Source organism: Stenella coeruleoalba (assembly GCF_951394435.1).
Source record: "Stenella coeruleoalba genome assembly, chromosome: 4".
NCBI classification, from domain to species: Eukaryota; Metazoa; Chordata; class Mammalia; order Artiodactyla; family Delphinidae; genus Stenella; species Stenella coeruleoalba.
Window position 1 is genome coordinate 14,262,957 of NC_137149.1, and position 12,199 is coordinate 14,275,155.

Below are 12,199 nucleotides of genomic sequence, written 5' to 3' on the forward strand. Positions count from 1 at the left end.
TCATATATAGTTTATATATTTTATAATGTATAAAATATGATAATAATAAGTAGTAGTACTAATAGTATAATTATGCCCAACTTGTGGAATTTAAAAAAATGATAGCACTGAAAGATTGACGACAATAGCATGTAGGTGAAGAGGGGAAAATTGGAGTTAAGGTGTACTAAGGGTCTTGAATTATTTTGAAAAGGGGTTAAGATATTATTTAACTTTAGAATCTGTTAAGAGAAATATAAAATTTTTAGAGTAATCACAAGAAAATAGAAATAAGAATATACAGCAAGAATAATAATGATACAAGCAACCAAGTTTAATTTAAAAAATATCATGGAAAAAGCAATTCAAATAGAAATTTTTAAAGAAGGTAGAAGAAACAAATTCAAATATTTCAGTAATCTCTATAAATGGACCCACTGAGCTTGTCAATTTGAAGACTGCTGTGTGTAAGAGACATACCAAAAACCTAAGACACAGAATGACTGAGAATCATTTGGAAGACTATAAAAAGGTCCTTACTTTTTTCCTTTGCACTTTTGAGAAGACACTCACCTCTTCCTTTGATGTTTCCGAGTCGAGCTGTAGTGTGAGATACATAACGATGTGAGGAGTGTTTAGAATATTCTGCTGGGTATCTTTGTCCTCATCCCCCCATGGAAGTTTGATTAAATCACTTGTGTTTGACTGCGCCTTTTTCTGTCTTGGTTGAGTTGTTTGCTTTTTCACAGCATATGCATTTTCGAATGTCAGTTTCACCTTTAAAAAATTAAAATGTGTTGATTTTTCAACAAGGGAAAATCAGCTATGGTTTTCACAAAGGATCTGTACATGCACATTCACTCAGGTACGCACAGTATGCATAAAAATCATTCTAGAGTATGGGCTCCTTGATGGCTGGGACTGTGTATTCTATTTATATTTGTATCTCCAGGTCCTAGGACAGTATCTGGCACATATTATTACAAATATTTATTAAGAATATATAATTCTCTATATATAAGTTCATTAGTTTAAACTTAATCATTTTATTCAAGTACTGACAACAAATACAAGAAATGCCATGGAAAAACAAAAATTAGTATGATCTGATAGCGTAATAGAGAGTAACATTACATTAAGAATGGTAATAGCACTGACTCATCTGGGGAAGGTAAAAGGAAGAGATTCAGGATTAAAAGCAACCTCTTATAACCAGAATTAGCTCTCCTTTCAAGTGAGGTGATATTCAAATATTCTTCTCTTAGACACTCTTTGTGGTCTTTTAAAATAAAGGCTAAGGACAGTAAAAACCATCAACATGCCAGATCTTGAACCATGACCCCAAGAAGACTATCTATCAGTTTTGTCAAGATAGTTTTAATTTCATGGCCTGATGTCAAACAAGATTGGTAAGAGTCCAGAATGTGGCCATTTTCCAGTTGTTGAAAGGTAGCTTCCACTTCTCAATTAACTTTCCTTGAAAAAGGAGATATGTGTCTAGATGCCAGCTGGCCAAAGATAACTTGCTTACTTCAAAGAAGCACCAGTGTGTATCTTGACTAAAAGAACTTTTCACTAAATATAGTTAATTTTGTGTAGCAAGGACATCATCACAAGCTATATAGGCACAAAATGTTCCTAATGTTTAAAGTCTTATCAGAATACAGATAAGTAAGACAGGACATTCTAACTGTAACAACCTATAAAATTTTAAATTTAGACATTAAAGTGCAATGACTCCTTTAATTAGATTAAATTTTAAAAGTCAAAAAATAAATTCATGCTTGATCAAGAATAAAGAAGTCTGGTCAATATAGGATATTAAATCACATCACACTGTACAACCTAAACATATATGATTTTTATTTGTCAATCATATCTCAAAAAACTGGGGGAAAAAGGAAATGTCAATATTTAAAAGAAGATAAAATTGTTTGTATGCAGTAAGTTGCATTTTGAGAGGAAACATTTAAAAATTATTATGAAGACAATAATAAACAATACCTATTTTTAATAATTTATTAAAAGAGGTACTATTTTCAAGGCCAACTTTAACTATATGATAAATATGAATGTATTACTACTATCACTCCTTTAAAAAATGAGCCATACATATTTATCAAAAATGTTAAGGATATTATTTTTTAAAATTAATTCATAATCCCATCAGCCCATCTAACTATTGTTAGTATTATACTGTAAAATAAATCTATCCTGATGAATAAAAGCTTTCAAATGAAGAAATATCTAGATATACTTTTTTTGGTTGGCAAAGAGTGACTATTTATGGTTGTATTCAATTTTGCTTATATGTAGCTGTCTGGCGCTTCAGAGGCACTAAGTTATCTTTGTCTACCTAAGTGAATTTAGTTAAATAAACATATTTTCTAAAATAAGTTTCTCGGACTTCCCTGGTGGTCCAGCGGTTAAGAATTCATGCTCCCAATGCAGGAGGCCCAGGTTCAATCCCTGGTCAGGGAACTAGATCCCACATGCAGCAACTAAGAGCCTGCATGCTGAAACTAGAAGATCCCGCATATCAACTAAAGATTCGGCATATCAAGTAAAGATTCCACACGTCGCAACTAAAGATCCTGCGTGCTGCAACTAAGACCTGGCGTGGCCAGATAAATAAATAATTTTAAAAAATAAGTTTCAGATTTTATTTTATTAACAAGTAGAAAAGAGACATGAGGTCTAAATTCATCAATATATATATATTCAGAGTTAAGATGAACCAGGTCATGACTAGAGAGTAGGAAGGGAGAAGTTCCTCATGAAATTTTTCTGAGGCCAAACGATCATGTTTCTTTACAAAACATTTAATATTCCAAATGGAAAAGATCAACCTTTACTAATTTTTAATGTTTTCTGTAAATTTGATGTTGAAAAATGGGCCCTTGGTATTATTAGAACACTGTATCTAAAAAGGCTAATAGAACACTAGTATATTTGGGGGGAAAATATTAAGTAAGCTAAACAAAAACATAAAAAGTTAGAGATCCTATATGATACCTGAGGAAAATTAATATAAGGATAAGGTAAGGAGAGATGAAGAGACACTGTTTCCAACATAATCTTAGAAATATGTGAAAAAGAATATTTGGTGTGAGGTTTTGACCCAAACAAGAACATGGAAGCATTATATGGCCTGAAAGACTATGTTCTGAGGATGGCATCTGTTCTAGTGGGTAATGCTCAATATATGTATACATAAGTAAACATATAAGCATAAGCATAAATATATTAAATCCTTGAACAAGGATCCAATGAAGTAAAAATGGCTTGGAGCTCAGGGGGTTCTTTCATTTGAGAAGGAGGATTTAGGAGTGTCCAAAATAAAATATATGGGAGTCTTTGACGGTGTTCCTTGGGAATGTGAGAAATCTTTCAAATTGGGGGAAATCCCGAGTGCAGACTTTGTACCAATATAGAGGGGAGCTTTGAAGATTGTCCCCAGCACTGGGCTTTGGGGAGGAACTAGGTATATGAATGGAGTGGAGGGTGAGAAATCTGACTGTAGGAAGCAGGAGATGAGCGACATCCTAGGGGAGCAGGTGTCACAGAGGCGGGCTGCGTCGGCTGGAACGTCTGTGAGAGCTGTGCGCCCCAGTGGTCCTCAGAGAAAGAAATATGTGTCCGAAGAGACAGAAGGGAGGGCATCTTCTCCAGTTGAGATTCTTGTGGGTGGAGAGGTCAAAAGATAGGGTATGACTCACCAAGAATGACAAAAGGAAATGAGTTGGTAGACTTAAAATAAAAATTTACCAATTTTACTTTATGCAGCAACGGCAACCTAAAATTTAAGAGTGGTTTGCTATGCTTGGTGAAGAACGACACACTTGAAAACTAACTTTAATGCTACACTTGGCAAACATCAGAACTTCTTTTCTGTGGGGCAAGAACCTTTTCCCCTCAGCATGACAAAAACTCAAACAAATACACAAACTACAGAACCATCCATTAACATTCTTTAAGGAACTATCTTAGCCACCATTCTTCTGATTTAAGTAAAGTTGGCTCCATAATGCAAAGATAACTACACTTTAACAAGACATTCTGAAATGCTTACATGTTAAGTAGCTATAAATGTCAGGAAATCTGGTTGTCTTGATAAAATGATAAATGGGTAAGACAGACAACCAAATTAAGAGTTAAGTGCCATTTTTAAAAAGGGGTTGATATATGTAAATATTAAGGATACTATGCGTTTTATAGGAAAAAACTTTTATTAAGAAGCATCTGATATAAGATAGTTTATAGCTTCTTATAAAAAAAGGTTTTTATAAGAGTTCATATGAAGGTTCTTATAAAGAGGGTTTTTCTATTGGGTTTATATGAGGCTTCTTATAAAAAGTGTTTTCTGTTGTTCCTCCATGGACATTAACTGGTGACAAGTTTCATCATCTCCTGTCTCCCTCAAAAGGTTTTCTTATTTGTGCAATTTTCCCATCCTTTCTTTCCTCGGTCCCCCACCCCCACCCCGGCCCCTCAGTTCAGGAGCTGATATGTCTTACCTCAGGTCCAAGGATATGCTCTCTATAACTCACCACTTCCAAAATCTTGTTGCTTTAATTATATCCTCTCTCTACTCCCACCTCCAACCCACCCCACATGACAAGCAATGTCTCTTCAGCCTCTGCCAAACCAACCAACCGACCCTTTTTCTCCATTAGCTACCATGCCATCCTCTTCACACATGGGACCTGGGGAGGCTGTCAGAATCTGAAGCAGCTCCAGAGCCAGACCACACTCTCACTTCGGCCCCATGGTCTGCACTCTCTCTCACAACTTCTTCGTTGCTCTCCATGTGTCTGATCTTTTCTCCTTTCTGGCAGATGCTCTGAATATTCCTTAGTCAAAACTCTGAAGGAATTGAGTCTACGTGGCTCAGCAAATTCTCTCTCTTCCATCCTCCTCTTTCGGGTGATCTCACAAGATTACTCAAGACAAAACTTGGAAGGCATCTTGGACTCCGCTCTCTCCTGCAGGAAGTACTGTCCTCTTTACTTCCCACGTACTTGAAATCTAATCTACTCCTTTTCCTCCACATCCACAGCCAAGGCCTTTGGTCAGGCCTTCACCCCTTCTCTTCTGAACTACTGGAAAGCTGACCACCTGGTTTCCCAACCTTCACTCCCACCCAGAGGGATACATTCCTAAATGCAAATCTGGTCACATCAGTCTTCTTCTTTAAAACACTGACATAGCTGGTGACTTCTGGGTTCTGAGAATTAAAAAAACACTTACAAATACTTTTTTAAAAAATTTGCCTATTTCCTAATCTTTCCACAGTATATATGAGCACCACTTTTTGTGGAACAAAGAAATAATAAAAGTTAAAATATCCTACTCAAGTGTCATCTCCTTTAAGAAGCCTTTTCTCCTCTCTCTTAGGCCTAAGAAGTACTTGAAAGCTGAGAGTCTAAGATGAATGTTCTGCAGGCTGATCTCCCAGAAAAGGAGTTGGCTTCCTCCAAAGTTCCAGGAAACACGGTGATGGCCCAGGGCTTAATGCAATCAATCCCGGTCAACTGCAATGTTTGGACCCAAGTTTCCTGATCAAGCCAGGGGAGGGGAGGGCATAACTGCATCATTATGTGCTTGTTGAATAAATGAGTGAACAGAGCTGTGACAACAGGCCAAGGTCACAAAAGTCAGTAATTAGAAAAGTACTTGCACTTTTGTTCTTGTCATTTTGAATTTTTAAAACATTTTTTTTTAAACCCACAACTTTTTATTCAAAAAATGTTAAACCTACGGAAAGTTGCAAGAAGTGTACGATTATGCATATATTTCTCACGCAGTTTCAGCAATTTTTAACATTTTGCCACATTTGCTTCCTCCCACTCTTCTCGCTTGTGTGACTCCCCTCTCCTTCCATCCTCACCCTCTCTCTCTATTTAAAAAAAATTTTTGCCTGAACTACCTGAGAATTATTTGCAGCTATTTTAATGCTTCATCGCTAAGTACTTTAGTCCATGTCTCCTAAGGATACAAAACCAAATACAATTATGATACTTAAGAATTTTAATATTAAACACAATACTATTCTCTAGTAAAGGCTGTATTCAAATTTCCCCAAATATCCCAATACAGCTGTTCCTAACTGCACTACAGGATCAATAAAGGATTAGTCACTGCATTTGGTTGTATGTTAGTTCAGTCTGTCTTAGTCTAAAACAGTTGTCCAGCCTTTTTTTCTTTCATGACATTAACATTTTTGAAGAATCTAAGATAATTGTTTTGCAGAATCTTAAAACCTGGCTTCAAAAGAAATGATTTGGGCTCTTTGTGCCTCATGTAGTGTATAGGCTTTGCCTCTGGATTTCATCCTGGTGTTCTGAAACTATTTATAACAGAACTTATTTAAAATTCAAACACAGAACTGTAGAGTTGGAATGGGGCTCAGAGATTTATTCTCTCAAATCCCCTCTGATTATAAATGAGGAAACTGAAACCCAGAAGAGTTTGGAAACTTGCTCAGAGCGAGGTTTAAAATAGAGATCTGCCCTCCTTCTCCTCAGTGACCTTTCTACCACATTATACTCTCCTCCAGGGCATCTTCTGTTGGATGACAAGAAGCCTTTCAGGCTATTTTTATACTCTAAGTTTAAAATGTTACTGTTGGCTATTTCCAAATTTAAATGTTAAGTCTGCTAAGGTGTTCTTTATAAACCAGCATTCCTCTCCCCTTATTGCTTGCATAAGGGTTTCAAATGCCATAGACACAAACCAGGTAGAACAGCTTTTTCTGAGACAAGTCCACTGCAGTTAGTTCTGGCCCAACAAGAACAAGGGGATGCAGACACAAAGATCCACCCAGGTTGTGTGTGAAATGGGAGTATCACGCTCTGGAGTCAGTTTCAGTTCTAGCTCTGAGTTATTAATTCTGCACCCTTGGACAAATCATTAACTCTCTCTCAGATTTTTTTTTCCCATGTATAAAACAGGAATACAAATGATCAGATTCTTACAGACTGTTATGGGGAACAAATGAAATTATCAAAGGGAATGCTATTAGCAAAGCACTGACACACTTGATGGCACATACAAACACTAGTTCCCTTCCCAATTCTCAGGTTGTATATAGTCAAAATCCCCTTGAAATTGCAGTAGGAAGGCAAGGCCGTGCTGGAGTACAACATACTCTCTCAATAGGCTAATTCCAACTCACAACAGTTTTTCTTCTGTCTTTAAAACAAACTGCTGTTTCCTCATTTCTGCACAAGATGTAAGAATTGGCACTTAAGAGCCATGTTGTTAAAAAAATATATAAAATAAACATAAATATATATACAAATACATATATTTGTGTGTGTGTGTGTGTGTGTGTGTGTATATGTTTAAGCACAGAACCACATTTAATGCAGTTGTAAGGCAAACCAGGCAGACAGCAGATACACTGCTATTTCACGCTTAATGAGGACATGGAAGTGGTGGATGAAATTGGTCCAAAAATATTTAAATCATTATTTCTTTTTCTTCTTTTTCTGCCAAGGGTGCATAGCTGAATTTAAAAATGTTAATTAAATATAAGTATAATGTGACTCCACTGGAAACATAATTCTTTTTTTGAAGACAGAACAGATGTGGTTGAACTTTGGTAGTACTGACAGGACACCTGCCACTGACATAGGCAAGAAAGGAGGAGCCCTCACTTGGGGCTGATACGCAGCCAGTTTACTTGGGTGACACTGTTTCAGTCATTAAAATACTGTGATTCTTCATTACTGACTGGCAAGCAGCTGCTGTCTGGACCCCTTAAGGTGCCCTAGTACCTTGGCCCACCCCTGTTCCTCCCCTCATCTAGCAACTAAAGGGGATACCAGCACACCCTACTGAAGCACTATGTCCGCCTGATTGCTATTATTTCACACAGCACCCCACCTCCATCCCCATCTCTCTATCCACTCCTAGACATTGCTAGTCACTGGCTACCATAGTTATTCTAGCACTTTCATTTTGCATTTCTGAAGATAGCTAAATTTACAGAGCATCTGTGTGTGTGTGTGTTTGTGTGTGTGTGTGTGTGTGTGTGTGTGTGTGAAGAGAAGGAAGTAAACATAACAGGAGTCTTTTTTCTTAGAAAACAAGAAATTTCATAATGGGTCGTATTATTTCAGAATCTCAAATCAGATGCAGATATGATTCTGATTTATCAGGCATTCTGTTCTTCATCCTGATCAATCTGAAACTTGCTTCATCCTCTCACTGCCTGATGGAGTCTCTAACCTGTCTAAAACATATCACCGTCCCTATCCCTCGAAAGAGAGAAAGCCAATTCCTGATGATAACAAGAGCAGAACATTCTTAAACAGGAGGTATAGCATTTTAAAAATACATCTAATCGAGGATGGATCTAGAGACTGTCATACAGAGTGAAGTAAGTCAGAAAGAGAAAAACAAATATCGTATACTAACGCATGTACGTGAAACCTAGAAAAATGGTACAGATGAACCGGTTTGCAGGGCAGAAGTTGAGACACAGATGTAGAGAACAAACGTATGGAAACTGAGGGGGGAAAGCGGCAGGGGGTGGTGGGGGTGGTGTGATGAATTGGGAGATTGGGATTGACATGTATACACTGATGTGTATAAAACTGATGACTAATAAGAACCTGCTGTGTAAAAAATAAAATAAAATTAAATTTAAAAAACAAAACTAAAAAAGAAAAAATACATCTAATGACATAAAAATGTCATCTGTAATACAAAATGTCAATGCTTAGAGAATCAAAATAACTTATTATGAAAGAGATTTGTTTTTACCTACAAGGAATGAAAAATAATTCATTAAGCTAAAAGCTCAGGAGTAAGGCTAAACTAGATAACAAAAAAGAAAAAAAATCAAGAAAATAGTATAGCTTTTAAAATAAACAAAACCACAATAAAAAACTTTATAGCAATTATGATTTTACTAAGTCAGAACATAGAAAATTCCATGACTATTTTAAATGGCTTTTCTAGGAATTGGATTTTCATCAGCAGGTATGGTACTTATAATGGCAAGTTGGTCATTATGTATGTTATTATTGTTCTTGTAGCTATTTCTCTCTTTTTGGAACAATCTCTAAGAGCTAAAAGTTTAGAAATATCCTAGCATGTTAAGTATAACTCGCCCATTATACATGACTATTTTCAGAATTTCATAAAAAGATAGCACAAACACTTATTTCATGTAATTCATCATAAAACACAGAAAAAGAATGTCCACACCTGCATAGGTCCAGGAATGCAAGATAGAACTCTCTCTATGTTCTCAGAGGTCACATCTACATCATTCACGGCAACAAGGACATCACCTGAAAACAGAATCACAATAAAAGACAGTTGTGTGAGTATCCAAAATGGAAAAAGATCTAGAATTGGAACATTATAAAGCATCTATTCTGATCTTCAAAGTACAATGGAAAATGTGGTACAGACATTCAGGGACTTGTTCAAGGTTATAAAGCTCATTAGTGGCAGAACTAATCTCCCACCCCACTCTTTCTTAAACTATAACACAGCCCAACATTGCACCATAACTTAATACAACCTATGAATATTCAAAGAGATGAATATTCTCATTTTTGATACAATTGGGAGAATTACATAAACCCAAGGGACAAATGGAAAATTTGTAGCCAAATATTGCAATTAACAAAATTGAATCTAACCACTTAGACTCACAGTAAAAAAAATGCAGCTGACATTTTAATTAAATCCATGTGGTATATCATAACTCAATATGCTGTGCATTCACTGTTATTACTGATATGTGCCTACACACGTCTTTGTTTCAAAAGCCCCCAACCGCAATAAAACCTATAGCATGTTTTGGTAAAAAATCTCCTTTTCCATGGCTTTTCTTTAAATGGGTATATTATCAAATCAGGTGGCTTTAATAAAGATCAGTGTTAAAATGGAAATTTACTTTCACAACATAAAGGTAATATCTAAACACCAGTCAGTATATTAATAGAAATACACATACCAAGGTTATTTTTTTCTCCTCATTCCCATCACTAGGAAATTGATTAAATAATTCATACTCATCCATTCATTAGTTTATCCAACAAATACTTATTGAACATCTGCAGTATGCCAGGCACTGTTCTAGGCACTGCAGGTAGAGAATTGAAAAAAACAGACAAAAAACTCTACTCACATGGAGCTTAATACTCTTTGGGGAAGACAGATAATAAATATATATTGATATATATAGAGACAAAATAGTGTTGGTAGACAATTCTCCATTGGTCTCTCATATTTTCGTATATCTTAAAAGCCAAGGCACTGAAAGTCTGTGTTCTGGATTATCTTTTCAAGATTGTCTGTATAGCGAACAGCTTTGGATGAGATAGTGTCTCCCTCCAGAGCAAACGTACAGTATAATAACAGCAAAAAAAAAAAAAAGTACTGTATAAGATATATTAACAATATCTTATTGTTAATAATTGTTCTTTATAAAAGATTTATGTTCCCTAAGCTCCAAGTTCCTGTCCTTTAATGCAACCCACTATGTGTGTAGGGGTCACCTGGCCCTTTTCATGATGCCCTGTGGGAATGAGGGTTGGGGAACAGGTGAAACTGCCATTACTTTAGCTACTGCTATTCCTCACCACCCCCATTCCCTTCATTCCTTGCTCTCCCTGATGTGTATCATAGAAAGGGGCTAAGTGCAGAGTGAGCATGAGTTTCTTAGGCCAGCCCTCTGAAAGCTTGCAATGACCTACACTAGGTTCAAATGCTCAAGAGATGCTATTCAGTTGAGAGTTCCTCAGGTTTGGGCACCAAGCCTTATATGATGGTCCGCTGTTGCAGCACTTTGAGCAATGTGGTAACTTTTCTTAAAAGAATTTTGAAATGTATAGAAATATCGAATCACTATGTTGTGTAACAGGAGCTAACATACGGTGGTAGGTCAATTATACTTCCAAAATAAACAAACAAACTCACAGAAAAGAAATTGGATTTGTGGTTACCAGAGGCGGGGGAGGAGAGAAGAGGGGAATTGGATGAAGGTGGTCAAAAGGTACAAACTTCCAGTTATAAGATAAGTAAGTACTAGGAATGTAATGTACAACATGATCAATATAATTAACACTGTTGTCTGTTATATAACAAAGGTGTTAAGAGAGTAAATCTTGAGTTCTCATCACAAGGAAAAAAATTTTTTTTCTATTTCTCTAATTTTGTATCTATATGAGATGATGGAGGTTCACTAAACTTACTGTGGTCACCATTTCATGATGTATGTAAGTCAAATTATTACGCTGTATGCCTTAAATTTAGTGCTGTATGTCAATTATATCTCAATCAAACTGGAAGAAAAGAGTAAGAACTTGCGAACTAAAATAAGCTTCCAACTTCAATTCAACTTGGAAAAATGAAAAAGCAACATACTCCCCTAATTATTTTTAAATAAGATATTAAACAAGTGTACTATATCAAATTATTTATAGTTATCGTGAGTTTAAAAAGGAAGGAAGGGGACTTCCCTGGTGGCACAGTGGTTAAGACTCCGCGCTCCCAATGCAGGGGGCCGGGGTTCAATCCCTGGTCAGGAAACTAGATCCCACATGCATGCTGCAACTAAGAGCTCATATGCTACAACTAAGGAGCCCACCTGCTGCAACTAAGACCTGGTGCAACCAAATAAATAGATAAATAAATAAATAAACATTTTTTAAAAAAAGGGAGGGAGGGAAAGAGATAGAGAGAGAGAGATTGGGAGGGAGGGAGGTGAACACAATATAGAAGTACTGATGTATTGATAAAACAAAATCCCTTCTGGACCGTACCAACCATGAGTTCTACTGTCTATAGATTATTCTATCCTCAGGACACCTAAATGGTGAAAAGATTTAAACCTTGCTCCTTTAAACTAAAACTCCATTGGATAATGTCCCAAATGACTCTTTGTTTTTTTCCCCCTCCAAACCCTAATGAATACAGTTCTGTAGTTGAGTGTTGTAGGAAGTATCATCTAAAAGCATCATGTCCAACAAACCTCTAAAAATAGGAGACATGTATCATCACAAAAGATATGAAAATAAATTTTAGAACAAGTGTAGTATATACACAATATTTCTAAATGTTTAGTAGAAAATTGTCTCTTTCTATAAAAGAAATGGTACATCCACTTCTCATTTTCCAGATGCTTGCTTTCCTCACATTTTTCTGAGCCCCTCTGTGAGGTAACTCAGAGATGGCAGGCTTCCTGGACATCACA

The 12,199-nt window shown here is 36.2% G+C and overlaps 1 protein-coding gene across 3 annotated transcripts in view; it reads right to left on the reverse strand.

Moving 5' to 3' along the window:
- The window catches only part of INTU (inturned planar cell polarity protein), an 81,722-nt gene that overhangs the window by 38,239 nt on the left and 31,284 nt on the right, over positions 1-12,199 (reverse strand). For all 3 annotated transcript variants that reach the window (XM_079919917.1, XM_079919916.1, XM_079919915.1), the window contains exons 3-4: positions 9,199-9,284; positions 553-756 (exon numbers count right to left, since the gene is read on the reverse strand). In XM_079919917.1, coding sequence (XP_079776043.1) covers positions 553-756; positions 9,199-9,284 — 290 coding nt within the window. The remainder of the gene's footprint in view (positions 1-552; positions 757-9,198; positions 9,285-12,199) is intronic.